Source organism: Cupressus sempervirens, chromosome 8 (assembly GCF_028749045.1).
Source record: "Cupressus sempervirens isolate cs-2001-9-10 chromosome 8, ASM2874904v1, whole genome shotgun sequence".
NCBI classification, from domain to species: domain Eukaryota; kingdom Viridiplantae; phylum Streptophyta; class Pinopsida; order Cupressales; family Cupressaceae; genus Cupressus; species Cupressus sempervirens.
In genome coordinates this window covers 252,923,531-252,945,810 of record NC_143125.1, presented here as the reverse complement: position 1 = coordinate 252,945,810, position 22,280 = coordinate 252,923,531, and the positions used below count along the sequence as shown (strand labels likewise).

Here is a 22,280-nt window from a genome sequence, read left to right as displayed (position 1 = left end):
GGTATGAAAAAAAAATTTACCATTTTATTTTTGTGGGTGTGAATTCTGCTATCGTGACTGTTATCATTCTCGTATTAGTATGATAAACAGAGAGCGATATCTTAAAATTATTGCATTAATTTGACTTAGAAAAACTAAAACTTGGGCATCAGAGTTTTGGGCAAGTTTTACTAAGTTTTATCAGACTGGCGCATGGAAGGTTGAACATTAAGTTTCACAAGCATCTAGAGTTCATTGAAAAATATTGTCAACTTATTTTTAATTTTATTTGAAGAGCTACTTGTGATTGCTAAGGTATTAGTAAAACTGAATGTTTTGAACAAATGAATATCGCTGATCTAGCTAGAGGTCCATTTTTGTATTCTATGGCACTCTCATTTCAGGAACAAAAAATCTTAATTCTAAATTAGCCACTTGTTACGAGTACGTGGAGTTTTATTCACTAATAGTTTGCTCTAATTTTTCTCGTAGGTACCTCTCATAGTTTGGCCAATTACTTAAACAAAAAGCAAACTTCCATAGAAGCGTATTCCAAGCAGGTTTAAGCACATATCATCACAAAGGCAACTTTGAACTTGAGAGTTGCGACACATCTCATTTAATCATTTTGTATACATTGTATACAAAATCGTTCAATAATTTAGATCCGTGTCTTATGAGATTTACCTCCAAATATTCTTAACAACGGTTGAAACAAAGATAGTAAGTTTTTCCAATTTTTCCAAAACAGAGATTTGCTTCTAACCACACGTACTTGCACCGATCTCCTTAAACCCTTCCTCTCAAACTCTATCTCCCTCCAGAGGTCCAAATGAAGCAGACTAGGATCATCATAAAGAGGCAAAGCCACAGAAGCTTGTGATTCTCTATTCTCAATCCAACCTCGTAGCAAAAAATTCACCACCTGTTTGAATAAATAGTTAGTTTCTCTGATGCACAACCATCCTATCATTCTCTCCCACATAAAAACACTGCAGCAGTCAATCATGAAGAATAAAGTTCAAATCAAATCAACCTGTGATATTTTAGTCAGATCACATAATTTATCAAGTATTATTCCCTCCCAGATCACAATTATCACTACATTTTAATAAACCATCACCCGGAAGCAACTGATTTTCTATCGTGTGCAACTGAAGAACAACTACGAATAAGTATGCCAATGGCAGGCAACAGGAACCAACTAGCAAAATAGTGAGACACACAAAATTAGTACTCTCTATCTATATACATGCAGAAACAATCTATTCCAAGTACATTGTCTATAATTGAATACTTAATATGAGAATCAAACACACTGTTTTTTTTATGTTGGGGAATCAAACATAGTTGCTAGCATCTTTTATTTTATATTAATAATGAGTCAAAGTTATTTTTAACATAAAGTTATCTTCAGGTCTACCATTCAAAGTTATCTCCACATCTACTATTCTTGATTCTTGAAGCATTATCTATGTGCCTTCTAGATCGAGACATATCTAGTCTAATTACTTATAAGAGCATCTGTCGAATGGCCTATAGGCACAAATATTTACAGCCTACCATAGAATGGTTCATGGCCAAAAAAAAGACCTTCAGTTATATCTTGAAGAAAAATATATTGAACGTAATCCCACATTTTAAAGCATAATTAAATCTCTGAATGAAATATCAACAGAATTTAAGCATAAAATAAAATGCAGATACAAGATACAAATTAATTTATAAGCTATCTAGTAATTAGTTACAAACAGTGTAACACGGGTACTGGGGGACGTTAGGACATGTTTCCAGGACAGGGGGAAAAGGACTTCAATTTGGAGACAGCAGGGGGATGGTGGGGAGATGGTGGCGGGGGTTGGAGTTTCTGTAATATACTATACATAGAGTACTTGAAATGCTAGTTATGAAATGATATATAATAGTATAACAACTGCTAAAATATAATACTAAATACTTAAACATAGCAAAGTTGCTCTGTAGCTGCAACTTTTATTTGCAGAAACCCCTTGCGGCAATATGGTGGCACATAGGAGGTGGTGGAGGGCTTGAGAATGCCATGTCCCCGACATGAGGATGAGGGGGCGCGGAGGTGAGGATGAGTCTACAAATGATCAACTAAAATTTAAACAATTTTTTTTTTGTCTTTCTAATTATGAATGTTATTTATGCATGTACTTGAGTGGTTCTATACTCTCTTTTTACTTTTTAGGGTTTTCAGCATTGTTTCCTTCTTAGGATTGTGGACCTTTGCATTACTTTTATGAACTGGTAGAAGCAAGCTGTGGATCTTGAAAAGGAGAGGCACCCCCTCCAAGTCCCCCATGTCAGGGCATTGGGGATGTCATTAGGACCAAGGGATGCATCCTCAGAGAATGTCGGAAATACTTTATTTGATAATAGTTGAAAAATGTGAATACATTTGGAGAAGAGGAGCTGAAGCAAGGCGGAGAAAGATATACAGCTAAAACAAATATGTTACAGTAAATAATAATAACTCTTGGGAACATTCACCTTCATAAAAGATCCCACAATATGAATATAAAACACAAAACAGTCTTGAAATTAATCATTAATAATATAAGGCCCCGTGCAGGTACCTAGCTTATTTTGGGTAGCAGTCACTGCATAATATTTTAACGAATAATTTGTGGAGCTGGTGGCCCCAGGCAACTGCTAATTTTGCAGCTTTTTTTTAGCATTTTAATATTGTTTTTGTCATAAAATTTGGAGGGAATATTGGTGATACAGGAAAGAGTAAAAATTTAGCAGCAAATAAAGGAGGGAAATTCAAATAATTTTATGAAGACACCTAACAGATTTTTTTAATAAGAAGCCATTGCTTCTTTTAAGCCCCCAATTTTCTTCACAACTATTTTCATTTCCCTAATGACAAGCTGCTCCGCAAAAATAGGAAAAGATTTTAATTTTCCATGAGAATGCACTTAAGCAGCAGCTTAGGGACATGGGGTTATTCTATTAACATGGAAATCAAATGCTTAAGGACAAATGGAGTTTCAATACTAGTAGCAATAGTCTAACTGTCAGTTTTGTTGTACTTCATTTGAAATCTCAAATCTCTTTTGAAAAGAAAGTGGTAAACCAATATAGCATTCAAAGTTTATGTATTTCAATGCATTAGGGTGGCACCTAGTAGGTTTGATTTATGGCTTCACAGTAGTATTGGAAGGTCTTTAGAAACTGCTTCCAAGCTAAACATGAATTCAATTTCTGATTGCCCCCTTTGCAGCAAGCCTTCAGATACAGTATTAGAAGAAAAGTCCCTTTTATATAGATTGGGTAGCTTACAAAACACAGTTCTTTGAAAACAAAATTCTTGTGTTACAGGGATCCATGGGGAAGATGCTAACTGCTCCCCGTGGCTGTACTCTTCAACATGAAGAAATGATGATCACATTCCTGATTTGTTTTATAAAATAGTTGAGACGAACATACTTGAGAGGAGATTTGACAAGTTACATCATTCCGTCCTGGGTCTGTTGATTGAGCCATAGAAGCATTAATCGTTGTTGGAATAAATCACCAAACCAAAAGTGTAGGAGTTGTTGAAAAATGGGGATAATTTGGGATTTACCAAAAAAGAAAAAAAACAAAGAAAAGCAATCCAAAACTATTTCTTTAAAATTCAGAGCCATTTCTATAGCATAGATATACTGAAAGAAAATAAAAATAGAGTTCAACCCATTAAATGTAGAAAATAGAAGGGATTGTATAAAACCCAATGAATTTTCTTTAGTGGGTTTTCCATTTCCTTGCAACAAACCCAAAACCTGAACTAAATCCATTACCTAACTTACCACAGGATTTCCTCTGATCATTACAATCTCATTGGAGAGAATTTTGCTTTTCTATTAGGTCTAAACTCCTATTTACTTGTTTCTCACTACGTGAAAGCATAAAGACTTGTACTAGAAATCTTGAATCTTGATGTATTACATATTCTTTCTTCTCTAATCTTCCTAAGATGGGAGTCTTTCTATGAATGGATGGCTTCTCTCTAATGCTGAGATTCATCACCAATCTTTCCAAAACAAATTGGTCTCATATGCTTGTGTTGTACTGGAGTTATTGTGCTTCATTGCATCATTATGCATTCGCTTGCAAATTTCTTCTCTTGACAACAAATTTACCTGTTGTGTGGTTTCCCAATCACTGTTTTTGTAAGCTTCATTGACCTTGTATCACTTCTACATTTTAGATTGCACATTTGTCTTAATCTTTTGACAAGAACACACAGGTAGCAAGGCTTCCTTTCACTTTTTATGACAGTCAGTAGGACTGTTCTGCATATTGCTTCTCTTTGTCATGATAACATGTATCCTTATGCATATTACTAAAAGTACTCTTTACAACTATATCTATTCCTTGCCTAACATATGTTCAGATCTCTATTTTCTTCTAACAATGAATAGATCACATCTTTTGACAGTGAATGTTCCATTCAAATAGTGAGAAAAACTCTTCAAGGACAGTCAATCAATCTTTTCATACAACACTCATTGATAACCATCAAAACATAAATAAATCCTGGAGGAGGATCTGTTTCATACTCTGTTTAACGAATGAAATTGAACCAAGATTTTGAGGGAAAAAAAAAAATGATACACAGTGAAAACTTTGAAAAAGGGGTGAAAACTTTGAAAAAGGGGTGAAACCCTTATCTAGACCAGTGTAATAAACTTTTAAGAGATAGTGGATACTCTTTATGAACAGACCCTTGATATCTCTGCCTCTCTAAAATAAGTGAATAGATCTGCCCTATCAATCCAATAGCATTGTCCATATCTTTAAAAAATATGACTAATCAAATGCAACAAACACATGAAAGAAAAGCTCTTCACTGTTATTCGATCTCACCAATATCTAAAGAAATTCTAGAACCTTTCTAACATTGAAAGACATCTCATATTCAATGTGAATTTTTTCTCACAAATATTGAATGAAGAAACAGAAAAATACCGTCATGTAGGGTTTTATGAATATGCATGAAAACCTGCCTCTAATGCAATCCCTTTCTTGATGAATGCCCCTTGAATTTGCACTTACTCTGTGAAAACTACTGTATAGGAACATTTTGCCTATTTATCATGAATTTTAACAAATTAATCACCCAAAAAATGGCAAAAAAAATTGTTGATAATTGTTGACAAGATCAACAAAAATTGTTGATAATTGTTGACCAGATAGTTGTACCACAACTTTTGGGGGAATAAACTAGCAGCATTTGCGATTCTTGATTAATCAAGTATAATCGTGATTTTTCGCAGATTTTTGTTTCTATGGATTGAGCCATTAACAATCAAAAGTGTGACAGCCTCTAACACCTATCATACATTTTTGTTCTCTAGTATATTCGTCCCTGAATGAGGGAGGCCTTCGATCTTAATTTGTCTGTTCACAAAAAAATCCTGCTATTTGCTACGGGAATCAGGATGAGTAGATACAAATTCAACAATCACATATATGTCTCTGTAGGCAGCGATGTAATATCCTGACCAATAAAATGCATAAGATCAAGTGAAACAAACTGTAACCAACTGATCACTATTTTTTACTCTAGCAATTCAAGAAAGAATCTTTATGTGGAAAGATTTACAACATGCAAGATACGATATTCATACATATATGCAGCTATCAAGTGTTCATATGATCAATGCTGAACCATCCAGAACAGAAAATTAAATAATACTTCACCAATTGCCCTTCTCCCCACTAACAATTAGCAATAAGTTATAACAGAAGAACTTGTTCCTATCTTTAATACTCTGTTCTAAAGAATTCTAGTTTGCCCATTGTCTTACCTGCTAGCAAATGTACCAAGATAATGCAAGCTGGTCCACTCTGTTTTAAAAATACCTCTGCATTTTATTTTAGTTTCCCATTTCAACTATCAATCTCATTATACAATTATGTATACTAGTTGGTATGTCATCATATTTCAGACTTAATGGATGGCATCATATTAGTATACCTAATTTCATTTGAAACTGGAACCGTGAAAAAGACTCTAAGCTATCTAATTTAATACAGAAGCTTTTGTAGATCATCTTTGACAAATACAAAGAGTGAACTCCGCATTTTACAAGGCACAGGTAGATCAATAGCATCTGAGGGAAAGCTAGTGCATGTGGAAGGCTGTGAAGCTGACCCTATTAAAGAAAACATTTATCCCAATCTCATGGCACCAAACAATTTTATGAATCCAGCACAGAATGACAGTATTCAGAGTTTGTTTGAGTTTCATTTGCTTGGTCTCGATTGTTAGTTTTCTGGGATCGCTGCAAATGTAATAGCACTGCCATGTTTTTGGTATGTGTTTTTCAATTGCAGCAATCTTTTATATTTATATGGAGAATGAGTTATGAATAGACATGTCACTTCAGGGACATGTCCATTCCTAATAATGATCATTATAATTATATATACACAGATTATGTATATTATCTTTCTCTAATATATAAGTAATAATGAAATATATATTTATATACATCTCACATATATTAAATATATATAGATATATATATATTTATGTATATCTCACATATATTAAATATATATACATATCTTCACTGGAATGTATCCGACAGAAGCTACAAAACATCAACACTACCTCTTAGTTAGGGAGGATAAACACATGGTTAGGTATTACTTCAATGTAATATAAGAATATCTGTGATCAGAAGATATTCACATTTTGGTATCACATTTGATATCAGAAGTATTGGCCTCTAGAATATCAACATATGGTATTCACCAAATACTTAAAAAATTCAGAAGATATGTACACACGCATTCTCAATGATACTTACCATATGAACAGCCACGGTCTGTTTAAAGAACTTAATCCACAATGCAAGTAATCTCCTATTGTGATCTGCTTAGACATAATAAGATGTCCATCACAATAGGTTGAAGGAACTTAACCCACTATGCAAGTTTATAATCTATTATGATCTAATTCAAATATCATAAAATGTATATCACAATAGAAGGTCAAGTTATTGAAAGATCATCACCTTTCAATAACTTCTACAGATACAAGGGATAATCATTTGGAAGTTATCAATTCCTCGTGATGTACACAAGAATTAGGCCCAAATAGTCATGAAGTATATTCATGAATCATAGTCCTCTTGACTGCACCAATTCATTGATCACTGGAGAATCCATCTCAACATAGTCTACTCCCTTTGAATCAATATGACTGAGATCACTAAAGGTTGACTGAACCATATCCTCTCTCTGCTCCCTTGATGCAGAGGTAAGGGTGGTGGATGAATGGCCCAACTACACGCTTATAAATTTGTGAAGGTTAACCAATGTTTCCCAAGGCCTCAAGTACTTCAATGTCTTCAAAACCTAACAAGAACTCCTCACCAAGGTGTCAAGTGATAGGGTTGATATATTTTGATGGTATTAGCTTAGATTTAAGGATTCTTAGGGTTTCAAACTATTCTCAACTCTCCAACCCTTCTGATCCCTTCAAACTGCCTACTATAGGCCTAGTAGCCCCTATTAGACCTCCAACAATAAAGATCCTTAACTTCCTCCCAACTTTCCCAAAGTCCAAACCTAACTCTATAGATTTTCATATACCCGTTTGGCCATATTTCAACATATCAAAAGGTTACCTAGGGTTCCTTTGGACCAAACCCTTCTGTCACTATACTGTAGCTCTAAAATGCATAGAAAGTGAGCAATTTACCAAAGGAACTTTAAGCTCTTTGCACTCCCCAAACTCCCCACTCTAGACAGTCTCTTCTAAGGTCATGAATGTCGCAAATCCAAGAGAATTAGACCCAAAGTCTCTGCAACACCAAAAGCCCCAAATTGCCCCCCAAAACCCTCTCAAACTAGGGTTTTCTAATTAAATGTTGCCCCCACACTTCTGGGATCAAACAAGAGTGGATTCACCTTGTATAGGGTGTATCTAGACACCAAATCATAAAACTTGCCCCTCCTTCAGACAGATTCTCTACTGCTGCTCCATACCTACATCTCCATTCACCATTAACACTTCCTTCTTGGATGATCACCATCAAACAAACTCTCATCTACACATGTCAGTGTTAGAATATCATTGTACAAGTCCGGGATGAGTCATTCCATGAGAATCAGCAATGTCATTCATGGAATGATCATCCATCCATTAGTTCTTATCAAAAACTAGTAAAAAGAGCACTACTCCTAATGCTGTCAGCACTAAATTGCAAAATCAGAGATCAACAATGGACTTCAAAGCATTTAAAATGGATCCACACAAGGTATAATGTCCAACAATGTTCGGGACATCACTCGATCACAAAACTAAATAGAAAACTTCAAGATTTCATCAACAAAATGGAGTTTCTATTGATCTTCTTTGCACAGTCCGTAAAAAATGAATGATTCGCAATGTTGCCTGCCATACAATGCCTCCAAATGAACTTAAAAACTCTCCTAGCAACTATCCCAACCGACTGGAATCGGTTTCCATGCTTAGTTAGGCTTAAAACTCTTTAAAATTACCTTCCCCCCAAAATGCACTAACCATTGGGATTCAAATATTTGAATTCTCCAACTTACAATTTATTGCATAAAACAACTATTTAACTCCTCAAACTTATCTATTAGGTCCTCAAGACTAATTTAACCGATCTTAAATCCTTCTAGGACTTCTAAAGACTTACTTGAATCCATATCTCCCTTCTACCCTTAATTCACTACTAAAGATCCTAAGGTCTTTAACAGGCCCTTTAGGATTAATTACATTTTTGAGCATCCTTAAGGCCTCCTAAGGCCATGATTGGCTTCAACACATGTCAATTTATTGGTTCATAGTCTTCTTTGCCCCTAATCCATCTTTTGTCTTATATAGGGATCCTTGCATGTGTCAATGCTCCTGCATCATCCCTCTCTTTCAAGGTTGTCTCTAATGAAATGGCAGGCTCCCTCTAAATCTCAATCTCCCTCTTCCTGCAAGAACATACTTGGAAGAAAACATCAGGGCATATAGCTCTTATAGTTTTAGACAATTGTCTTAGTTTAGTATGACTCTCATAATAATTACTTATCAATCAGTGTCTCTTATCAAATATTTATCAATTATAAATAAATGCCATGTAAATATGTATGATTATATTTATAACGTATCCTCTCTTTAATTATTAATTCACACTTCTAATAATTACCCCATTCAACCCCCGCTCATTTGTCACTAGTTCCCTTTGTACCCACAAGACGTGTGCGATGGTTAAGGAGGAATTTCTATGTTTGAAATTGTGCTTCTTTCCTTATATTATACCTTCATTGTGTTGGGTGGGTCCCCCTTGATTCCGAGCAGTTGGTATAATTCATTATATGTCGTCCAAACATTTCCCACTTTGGAGGGATCCATGTCATTTCCTATCATGTAGAAAGGATCGATTGACCTTACCGATCACCTTTGAATATATTTTCCCACTCACACAGACTTCTTGAATTTCCTCCTCATATATCTGATAACTTTTATGAGTCCCTTATCGGTTACCCCACGATCCTCCAGCATCATAATTAGAACCAGCTGAACTGGCGTGGGGCAACAAAATCAGACATACCCTGTATTACCGACAATTGCATTTAAAAGGCCCTAAAATGCCAAAAAAAAAGTGGCATCTTATCTACAAGATCGCCAATACACATGTCAAGCTTCACCAACTACGAATGGAAACATGAGCTCGCTAGGCTGAATGCTTAACAATTCTGTCACCATGATTCTTTCTTCTTTTTTCTCCACAATCGATCCAGGGGGGTTTTAAACAATTGACAACAAAAATGGAATAATGTGGCCAGTGCATAAGGTAGAAAGTACAGAGTGAGTCGCAAATTAAGGCATTTCATGTGATCTCATATATATTTTGCAATGTAGACACGACTTAAAACATTAGTCGAGCCAGACCTGTGGAGCTTTCCCACTGAATTATTCTTTTATTTTTGTTAATTATGTCAATAGGGGATCCCACAAATTAGAAGAGAACAACATTGCACTATTAGCACATTCAGGCACTAGAAATGGAAATGTGCATCATAATGGCTTTTATGCAATTTGGACGTTTGTTTCAATCTCCTTCTTGAGGTATTTATTTCTATTGCATCTCTTATTTTCTTACATTTGCAGCCCTGCTCTAATACCATGTTAGTTTTCCGGGATCACTGCAAATGTAATAGCACTGCCATGTTTTTGGTATGTGTATTCCAATTGCAGCAATCCATTATATTTATATGGAGAATGAGTTATGAATAGACATATCTCTTCAGGGACATGTCCATTCCTAATAATAATCATTATAATTATATATACACAAATTTTATATATATATATATATATATATATATATATATATATATATATATATATATATAATCTCTTTCTCTAATATATAAATAATAATGAAATATACGTGTGTGTGTGGGTGTGTGTATATATACGTGTGTGTGTATGTATATATGTGTGTGTGTGTGTGTGCGCGCGCGCATCTCACATATATTAAATATATATACATATCTACGCTAGAATTTATCTGACAAAAGCTACAAAACATCAACATCAATAAAGAGTTCTCATATTGTATCCAGTATCTATATACGACCTATAGTTACAAGCGCAGGGATCTTTTTATGTTTAATTGTCGGCCTAAAATGGTACCTAATTTATTAAAAGAAGTCCTTACTGTTTCAGCTCAAGATAAGTGGGATGCTGGCAACCTCAAGAATCAACAACATGTGAATGCAAACATGGCGCTGTTCTGACTGGTATGGAAACCCCAAGCCCAAAAAACTGAATCATAACACGGGATGTAAACACAGATTTAGCCCATGTTCCCCACATTGAAAACTATATCAAAGTTACTTTGGAATTGCATTGTTGACTACACAATGAACCCACTGCTCCTCCAAGAGATTATGGAATCTGGATATCCTGGATGTATGTCAGTTATAAATCATCATTGCTGCCATTAGTCTGGTTCAAGCTATCTTATATGTGCATACTGGTATAAATGTTTAACGTTCAGTGACTCCACTCAATAGTTTATTACTTACATCTGTGTATCTTCCCCAATCATTTAATGTAATAGCTTTTCTAAGATAAAACATAAATAATCATACCAATGTAGCTAAGAATATTTTGTGGAAACGGTCCATCTGTAGTTTAGTGGTTTGCTGGCATGTCACCATGCATTCTAGCAGGCATAAAACCCTTACATGAAATAGGATTTAACTCAAAACAATTACCAGAAAACAAGAACCCAGGATTTGGTAACTCTCCCTCCATGGAATTGAAAAGGTCATTTTCCTAATATCAAAAAGAGGGCAGAGTAGTTCATGAAAAAGAACTCTTGATCACTTCCAGAGTGATGATAAAACCAGTGTACCATCAACCTTTGCCGGAAGGAACCTTATTTCACTAACAGGACAACACTCACATCTTTGGTATGTAAATGTAAGAAAGGCATAACCTTTTTTATATAATCGTGTATCCTATGTTACAATGTCATCCCAAGTTACTACCCTGTGGACTCTAAAACATGTCTTTGTTCATATGAAGTCTCAGTGGATTCCTTAATAAATTCAGTGCTGTAGAATCGGGAAACTTTGGAAAAGCCTATTAGAATAAAAAAGGTGTAATGTCCCCTTCTTACACTTAGTCAATTTGACGTTTCTGATAGCCCAGTCTTGAGTTCTCGTAGGCTAAGTGGATGTGGTTAGGGGACTCAATCTATTGAGGAGAGCTCTTGCAGGTCTTTTCAGTGCTTTCCACAAGTGTTTCTATTCTTAGCATATTGCTATTTTTTATAAGTGTTACATTTAGCACTTTGTCTTGGTTTCTATCTCGTCTCAGCTCAGAGAGCAATGCTTTCTAGTTTGTTGCCTTGGAGATTTCCAAGGTTACCAAAATAATATTTGATTTATTTCACTTACATGTACTTTAACAAAGTCATTTTATAACTACAGTGAAGGGTATTGTGTTTATACTTTATAGTGTGTTCCCTATATACCTACTCCTAGGGGAAGAGGATCCTTTAAAGTTGTTTCTAAAAAGCAAATTAGACTCCAATACTGAGTTTTAAATTGAACTAAAAGATATTGACTAGGGAAAGATAAAGTGATTTAAAAAAACTATGTTGTGAGCTTAAAAGGGGTTGGACCTAATGGGGGAATTTCATCCCATTTCAGAAAGTGTGATGAGGAGGAATAGATTCAAATTCAAATGACAAATATCTGTTGCCCTAATTCTTCCCTCTCACAAATTTAACTCTCATTCAGATATATGAATTTGCCAACTTAAGGAGATCCTACCGGAATGAGCTCTAAGAGTTATTTTGCTGATTGTGGACAAAAACCACCTTCTTGGTTGCTGGTTTTGGTGGTGGAATATCCACTCTAGCTGGTTGGTGTACTTGGTTTGAGATTGACAGTGATGTTAGCTTGGTTTGTTGATTTGGTTTTTAAGATGATGAATATTTATAAAAAATTCTAAATTGAGTATTTAGTTTTTGGTGTAGTGTGAGCTTTCTTGGAGTTCAGACTATATTTTATAGTGTTTTGTTGTGTTTTCAGTTTGCTGGTGTGCTTTTTCAGAAATACTGGATATCATATTTTTGCTCAGAACTCAGTAAGAGTGAGTTTTCACTTATGGTATCGTTTCATTGCATTCCCCAAAGTTGTGCACTGCCTTTTGAGCATTCATTTATGGTTTTTGGTGAAGTGCTGATTTTCTAAGGCAAATTGCCCTTCCTAGATGGCCATAGACTCTCCTTCTGTCACATGAGTTTTGGAGTTTGGTTTAGGTCTGCATTTGGGGTGTTGGAAACTCTTAGCATTGGTGTTTTGTAGTGCTGATTGAAGATTGAGAATGCTGGAGTCTATTTGACTGAGTTTGGAGGCTTAAAATATCTTCTGGAGAATTACCTTAGTCTCATTTTGGTGCCTAGTTTGGTGCTGATCACTTTCTGAGCATTCTATTTATGGTTGGTGACACTTCTAGATCTATAAATAACAATACAAATCTGATTTCAATTTGTTACTGAATGCTTATTGAGTTCGTAATTACAATATGCATGGTTAAATGCAAATGAATAGTCCATTTTTCTATATTTCAATGCTTATTCTATATATGCAACAAACAAGGTGAATGAATTCAAGATTTCAGACACAAAACACTTTCTGCATCTTCATCTTATTTTCTCAAACAAACACAAAAAATACAGGGGTAAAGATATAAAATAGTACAGCAGGAACAAATTTGCAATATCAACTGTTGAAAAACTCACACAATTGCATCTAGAAGCATTAGTGATTCCAATAACATGGACTGTGGAAATATGTAATGTCCCCTTTTTGAAGATAGGATTTAATAATTAAAATACTAATGAAAATAAAACTTAACAAATTTTAAATAATAATTTAACACTGATGATAAAAGAATAAAATTCAACCGTAACTTAAATTTACTTAAGTTAAATGAATGATCAAAAGGCATGAGATGAGAAGCCATGACTCCCTCAAGCAGGAGAGAGATTAGAAAAGGGAGAAGAAAACTTCAATTGAAATGGGAAGGAAAGAAAAAGAGAAAGGGGAAGAGGTGAATCAAGAAAGAATAAACAGAGAAGAAAATAATAACATGACTCCTTCAAAAGGCAAAAGTTATGAAGGGTAGTGACTTTCAAAGGGTTGTATTGATGTGGGTTTTATGCCACTACATGCAGAATCAAATACTTAATATTCCAAGATGAAACAATAAATCCCCATTGCTCTCTTGAACAAGGAGCTCATATGCTAAACAATGTATTCGAATCACGTCATCAAATGAGGCAACCTCAAGGTTCCTTCATGTTGTGGACTTCCACTCAATTTTAATGATGTGATATGCTGGTATCACAAAGGGACTCAAGTTATTCAATCAATGGATATCAACTACTTTCAATCAAACAAACAACAGAAGGAAAGGATTAAGAAAGCTATTCTGCTCCTAGAATGCAAGAAACTGAATGTTTTTTGTAAAATCTACTAGACTTAGTTTAACCATCAACATTAACCAAGCTAGAGCAATCTCAAAAGGTAGATCTGTTCATACTATCACTATTCCATTAACAACATCCATCAATGAATATCAATGTGCAAGCAATAATTGAAGTTCGTAAATATGTCATTCAACCACACAAGGCGAACTTACAATCAGCAAGCACCTAGTGGTTTGGTCTAAACGAGTTCAACAAAACTGCATCTAAGACATCCTTCATTGTACTAAATACTAGTTCTAATCAACATAAATAAAATCCTAACCTAAGTGAGAAAATGTAGAAACAACATGAAAATCCCAAGGGAAAATCGATGTGTTCAAGGGCTAACTAAACTCTCACACTCTGCTTTCTCATTGATTCACATTATGGTTCAAGGGGGAAATCAACCCTCTCAAGGACTAGGGAGATTACATGGATACAGGGATAGATTGGAATCCTCATAATCCAGGTGAGAAACATAGTCCTTCAAGGACAAAGTGGAAATTTTATAAAGACCAGGTCAAGTGGAGATTCTTCATTCACAAGGACTTTCCTCATTTCAGGCCTAAAAATATTCTAGTGTTGAACTAGTGGAGAAACTGCCTCCGTAAGGACAAAGGGAAAACCCTTGACCGCAAGGACTTTCCACTCCATAATCTTCTCAAAATTTTGTAAGTGTAGAGTAACAGGATCATTAAATTCAGTAACCCCATTCAGAAGGTAGACGTGGTTCAGTTAAATACAAGGACAGGTTAATCTGATTTTTCATGTTAAAGGTTGAAGCCTGACACTTGGTACAAAACGCAGCCTTCAAATGGAATCTTAGTTCTTGAGTCCTGCCTTGAGAATCACATGCAGAGACCAATATCAAGCAGCTTTTTTTATCGCAGCTTCTCATGAGTTTGAAGCTAGTGTTTCCAGAATTATACAGCAGTATATTATGTATTCACCTCTTCCTAATCTAAGTCACAAGTAAAGGTCAGATTGTTCCCATTTTATAACAAGTCATTCTCATGACCCAAATGATGCATTTATCAGTGTTTCATTTTTCAAAAATCCCATGAAATAAACTATGTTGTGATTTTGGTTTCTATCCAATTGTAGAAATTAGTAGAAATAAAAAAGGCCTAGATATTTCAAAATCAAGCAAAATTCACTTAGTCTTGGCAAAAAGTCTTGTTGTGATGTTTTCTCACATCGCCCATGTAGTGCTTGCCCTAGTTTGAATTTTTGCTTTTATTGCCAAACTCTTTTAGGCCAGTTTTATGTTTGATGATTAGTAGCATTATTTTGAGATTATCAGATATTGTTTCAGATTCAGTTGATATATGATGAGATTACTTGGTGCTCTATATTTCATCTATGCATGATGATTATTACAATGATTTTCAGTTATTGATGATGATTAGTTAGATAGACTATCATATGTGTTTTCTTATGGATACTTACCCCATACTGCATGTGTATGGTGTGCATGTTTGTTTTCTTTATATATGGCGTTTCTGATGTGGTTAAGGAAGGGAGTCGTAGTCACCTGCTAGTCGGGATCTACACGATGCAACACTTCCTGCCATTGCCTATTTAGTTTAGAATATTGTGTTTGTACATGCATGGATTTTATGCAGGTTGCAAGTATCGGGTATCGACTTCCCCGAATTGCCAGGATGAGCATACCCTATCGCATTATCTCAATGGTAAGAGAGGGGAGATAAATTCTTAAGTCCAAATCCTAAACCTTTAAAAGCCATTTGTCCTAGAAAATTAGGACAAGTATCTGAGTTGATTACTCTCCGAATGCATCGAATGATGTTAATTCGTGATTATAACCCTTTAGTTTGATTTTGTATATGTTTTGCTATGATAGGTTTTCGTATTTTACTTTATAAGTCCTTGGTAAATTTTCTATTAATTAAGTCTAATTAAAATATTAAATTAATGATTTAATTTAATGAAAAATTATTATGATATTTTAATATTTAATTATAATTAATTAATTGGGAAATTAATTAAATAAAAAGAATTAAATTTGAAGATAAAAGTTATAAGAATAAATTTAGAACGTGATAATATTTATTTAATTTAATAATAATATATATATTTAGAGTTTATTTTTAATAAATGCTAAATATTATTATTATTTAAGTTGATAAATATTTTATCAATTAAATGTTCGAAAATTAATTAAAGCATGAAAAGATATTAATTTAAATATTGCATAAAGTATGCATGAGATTAAAATATAACAAATTAATTAAGAAGTGAAAAAAATATTAATTTATTAGAAGTTTCATGGTTGCATGATGTGTGCATATGATTAAATTTAATAAATTAATTAAAATAGAAGTCAAGTAAAAATTAAATAAAGTAATTTAATAATTCATTAAACGTGCATGGAAAAGATTAAAGAAAAATTAAAAAAAGTTAATTTAGAGTGGAAGTTTGGTGAGCAATGAGTTCTCTTGGGTGATCGCACAATTAGTGCCCCGAATTTAAGAGAAAACTCCTTATCACCAATTGAGGGTTCATTTTCGGGGGACCGAAGTTTTGGGAAAGGACTGCGAATTTTGGAGAAGGAAGGAATTTTCGGAAAGGAGAAGGTTCTGAAGGGAGGAAATTCTCTATAATCTTCTTGGGCGTAGCAATTAGCCTCAGTGTCCAGGTAGACGCTTGCATTTATTCGCTCAATTTATTACGCTCTTATTTACCTGTCTTCGTCGTGAATGTGGATTAATTGTCTGTGTTTTACTATGACAATTCTTTCAATCTTTTAATCTGAAATTTCTTATATGCATGTTGTTTTGGTCTGTATATGAAAAGATTAAAACATTAGAGCAATCATCCATCCGTAGAATTAAGATTGAGAAATTAAATCTAGGTAGGGTTTCGAAAGAAAAGAAAATTCTAAAATGGGAAATTCGAATGGTTGATGGTAATTATTCTATCAGACTATATTCGCAAATGATATTAAAAAATAAATCATATAAAAAAATACATATATTAAATTTTATTCGGGGGGCTTATTGTTTTACAAAATTAATAAAAAATATATATTTAAACAAAAAATATATATATATATATATATATATATATATTGTTTGAAATTGTTTTATAAATTTTAATGGATTTAAAATTTTATATATATATAATTTTGGGAGGCAGGAGCCACCACCCCCCCCACTCCCCTTCTTCCATCGCACGCGGCTGCGGCTTATGTAGACCGTGGCTGCTAAGCAGTCCGCAACTGCCTAAGGTAGACCGCATCTGCTTGAGTAGACCACGACTGCTAAGTGCAGTCCGCAGCTACTTTTTCTTGTGGCCCATGGTAGGTACTGTTAAGTTTTTTTTTTTTTAATTATTTATTAATTAATTTTATTATTATAATTTAGTTTTATTAATAATTAATTAACAATTAAATTTGTTAAATGCCTTTTTAATATTTAAAAAAAATAAATAAATTTAGTATATTAAATGTTGATAATTTAGTATTATATTATTATTATTTTTTTTTTTTTGTTAATTTAATACAAATTAATTTAAATAAACAATTATTATTATTGATAATGAATGAGGAGTCTAATAATATTTAAGTATTATTTTTTATTAAGTCATTATTATTAAAATGATTTAGAATCGTAAATTGTGAATTAATATGAATATTTTATATAATTATTAATTAATTTAATTAAATGAAATTTAATTAAGATTAATTAATAATGGAAGCTATTTAATTAAGTTTTAAATTTATTAAATTATTATAATACTGATTTTAACAATATCATAGATTATTTTATTTGAAAATCAACAAGTATTATTTAATATTTTAAATAAATAAATTGCTCTTGTAATATTTTAGAAAATTGACTTAAAATCAATATAGGGGTAATTGCGCAAATTTTTAAATATAATAATGGGTTAACTGTAAGGGTGAACTATGAGACTTATGTACTTGAAACATGTATTAAATGGGAAATTGAAAACCGTAGTTGTTTAACTCAATGATATGTTCTTAAACTCAAACCAAACTATAAGACTGCTTTGTTATCTGTGTATTCTCTATGTTTTGGGGTTTTGGGGTTGACTAGCTTTGACCAATCTTAGGATGTTACCAGAGGCTCGGGGGTTTTGTGTTTGTGATGTCATGATGATGTTTTGATCTCGATCTTTTTAAACCCAACCATGGTAATGTGTCTGGTATGCTCTATGATGTATGATGATCTATTGATTGTTATTGCTTTCCAGTGTTCTTGTGTGACACTGAGGTGAATGTATGACCTTCTTGACTTAACCAGTTTTAGTCCTTGATCAATTATATTTGAATTGCTTTCCAGTCGCTTTGATGGGACTGGGGTGTTTATTTTCTTTGTTCTTGGTGATGTCATGTTGTGACATGTTTGACTCAACCATTATGAATCTTCGATTAGTATTATTTTTTGGGATGCTTTCCAGTTGCTCGTAGAGAACTAATGTGATTATTGTGAATTATCTCTTGATGCTTTCCAGTCACTTGTATAGGACTGAGGTGATTTTTATATGATTCTTTGATTTATACTTTTATGAGCCTAGGGTAGGTTATCTACTTGTAGTGTCGGAAAGTGGCTTGCAATGGGAGTCAGGGCCCTAAGTGGTTCCCAGGGTAACCCATTGTAAGTAGTTTAATAAGTGAAAACATTACACTAAATGGGGATTAAAATGAACCTAATAAGAGTCTTTGTATGTTCTCGCCCATGCCTCGAGTGTTAGTACAAACTAGGATGGGAGTAGGGAGAACGCTTGGTTGCGACCTTGCATCCGTAGTATGCCTTGTCAGTACGAGAGGATACTAGTGGCCACATAGGGATCACTAGGAGGCCGGGGTCCTGAGAGACTACCAAGGTAACTCTAGCGTGATTTGTGCGATAACACTTGCCCACTTACATAGTAGGTTTCCTACATGTCTTGTGTGTCTTTGGGTATAGGTGTGGACCTATCTTAGAACCTTTGAGTTAGATTGCTTTTAGGATTTCCTGGACTTAGAGAGTACTTGTGTTATGTGATTTGATATCCTGTTTGGGGCTTGAGACTATCTCCTCAACACGGTGGGAGTCGGCCATTTAGGTTCCACACGGTCGAGTGGTAGTGCTTTTTACTCTTACCGTTGAGATCTATCCTTAGTAACTATTGCTAGAACATTCTTTGTCTGCATTTGCTTTCATTCTTTCTATGTATCATTATGATGGATGGTTATATTTCATGATGGATGTTATATCATTTATGATGGATGGATATATCATGTATGGTGGATGGTTTCATTACTTTATTGTACTTGTACCATGGATCCGAAGAGGATGATGTATTTCTAGATTCTACATATGTATATTCTTTTAGCCTTCCATACCCTGTAACATGTACAGTGGATGATTGAGCATTCCGAATTTTATTGCCAAGTGGCATTCGAAACAAATGTATATTATTTAAATGGACTTTGGACTTTTAATTATTCTTTCATGTGGCTAAGGTGTTTATTAGACTTAGTATTAACTAAATTTAAATGTAAGTCAATGTCTTGGAATCCTTAAGAAATGTAACCTGTTATGTATGCTTTTAGTTGATTGTATGTTATTGCTTCCGCTACTATGTGTTTGATGGGTTGGGTATGTACTATCTTTCTTGTTTCAAAAAAAAAAAAATGTTTGGCAAACTTAGTAAAACTTTAGGTTAATTTTTTTGGATCCCTTGGCGGGGCGTTACAGCCCATCAAGGATGGGACCTATTACCTATTTGGTCCTTTTGGCCCTTGTAGTTTTGTTTTCTTAATAACTCTAGTCCTGCTCTTCTAGGTTCCTCTTGAAGTGATGATCTTGTTTGGGTCTAGAATGGCCTTTTTTCCCACCGTTTAAGGTCCTTGTTGGCTCCCTAATTGCAACTATGGAGTGAAGTGTTGATTTTGAATCCTTTGAGAAATGAGCCAAGTTCTGCATTAAGTTTTATTCCCCACCTTATGAGGTTTTAGTTTGAGGCTTTTCACTCCTGAAAACCATCAGTGGGAAGAAAAGAATTAAATTTTTCTGCACTTGATATGATCCGTCTAAAGCATCCCAAAGGCACCGAATGCCCCAATTCAAGTCGGACAAAGAAAAGTGAAGTCTGGGTCAAGGTTAGCTTTACTCCCAAGGACGTGAATTTCACAAAGGTAAGAAATTGATCTGGAAATACCTGATTTACTCTCATGACCATTTTATGCAGAATCAAATTAGGCAACCAGCAGCAGGGCAGGGATATGGTTTCAAGAATACACTTCTAACTTCTAAGTTCGCTTCCAGTGGTTGTATGTGCACATAGCTATCAATAATGAACATTGAGAAGAAGGCAAAACATCAAATTTTACTGAATGGTAGGGGGATGCACATGGTTCCCTTGTCACGGTAGATAGATAAAGTGCATTTAAAAAAAAACATTTGTTATTTGTTTTATGGGTTCTATTCTTACCCTAAGGGTACGTAGGGCCCATCTCTTGTTCTGGTATCATGCTACTCAATGGAGTCATCTTTATGATTCGATACTCATACTTTTGATATCTATTCTACAATATTAAATAGAACTCTTCCATTTTCTGATTTGACTGTGTAAACAAATTTGTTCAATTTTCAACCTTCAATGCAATATGTATTTAGTAATTCTAACATATTATTTTACATTTACTGTTTTATTGTTTACATCTTTATGTCTTATATTGTTATACATCTTTTCATAGCTAGCATTTTAAGTACCACATGTATAGCAAACAAAAAGGCTTATGAAGAGCTATTATCCAGAGTTCCAGATTTCTTCCACATGGAAGAAAATCAATGATACCAACTTCAAGCACCTAAGCCTAAAGAAGATTAAGCGGACGATGTTTGGAACCAAGGATCAGTTACCTTCCTGAATGGCCATCAACATTATGAAGAGTGGAATTTATCATGTGAAAAGATTCCCACCAGCTATCTAGAGCAATGAACTCATGGTGGAGTGTGCAAGAGATTTTATCAGACTTCAAGGACAGTCAACACTTCGAAAGGAATAGTGCTTGCATTTCTAAATGAGGAGGTTGTGAGGGAAACCTTTAAGACTCCCTACCATCCAAGGATGCAAGTAAGGACAAAAGAAGAGGCACAATACATGTTTGAGAAGAGGACAGAGACTTATGTGGACATCATAAACGAGGGCTGGATTAGTGAACCTATGAGACATCATGGGAACGCCTCAAGTTGCATTCTTTGAAATTGGATGTTCTATTTCATAGAGGAAGTTTCCATAGGAACAATAATGATCAATTGGACTATAAGATAATAAGCGACAACCTAGACATTCAATTGAGGAACTTGGCAAGAACAAGGATATTTTACATGGTTCTTATATGATTTACATGTTAATAAAGGTGATACCAAGCATATCAAGGGAGCTACACAATGGCATCGTAGGCAAGTTCATCAAAATTGCTAAGAAGGAAAAGGAAAAAGGAGTACCTATTCTAGATGAGTTGTTTGATGACTAAGCTTATTCTTTTTTCTTATTGGTTCGAGTGTCATTGAATTTTCTCACTGGCTCAATAGTTGATGCTTTATTTTCATTGCATGTGCATTTAATATTTGTAGCAACCCTAATTAGGGTTTTCAAGGGTTAATTTGGGTCATTGGTTTCAAATTAATCCTAGTTGTCCATTGTAGTTGGGCCTCCTATATAAACCCCATAGTTGTAAAAGGGGATTTTTTGAAGAATTATAACTGAGATACTGCCATAATTGAATCAGATCATTGAATTGTGAGATTAGCAAAAAATGTTAATCGTTGTGTGGTTCTCTAATCTCTCAATGTAGCTTAGAATTTTCTGAGTATCTAGTTTCACTTTTACTTAAAATAATTTAGATGTATGAGAGAAATTGTCAGTTAATCATTGTGAATCTCATTTAATCCATACCATTGGCTATTTGTTGATTGTAAGTTTGCCTTGCACGGTCAACTTGACGATTAATAAACTTTAACTTCAATTATAGGTTACATATTGATATGCATCTATGGATGGTGTTCATGTTACTGTAGGGAACTCAACATTTATTGCTCACCTTAGAAGAATGCACTAGCTTGGTGGAAGTTGATGACAAAAATAAGCCTAGTAGAGTTCACAAACACATTCATGGTTTCTTGCATCCTAAGAATAGACCAGATTCCTAAACCCTCAACATATTTGTTGTGTATTTCATGCCTTCTTAGTTTAAAATCAAGTTCCTCATTGTCATATAATTCG

At 34.2% G+C, this 22,280-nt stretch overlaps 1 protein-coding gene across 1 annotated transcript in view; it reads right to left on the bottom strand.

The window, feature by feature from the left end:
* Positions 1 to 497: 497 nt before the first annotated feature.
* PPH (pheophytinase) overlaps positions 498 to 22,280 on the bottom strand; it is a 50,441-nt gene continuing 28,658 nt past the window's right edge. Inside the window, exon 5 of the mRNA XM_089797371.1 lies at positions 498 to 904. Coding sequence (XP_089653497.1) covers positions 641 to 904 — 264 coding nt within the window. The 3' untranslated portion in view covers positions 498 to 640. The remainder of the gene's footprint in view (positions 905 to 22,280) is intronic.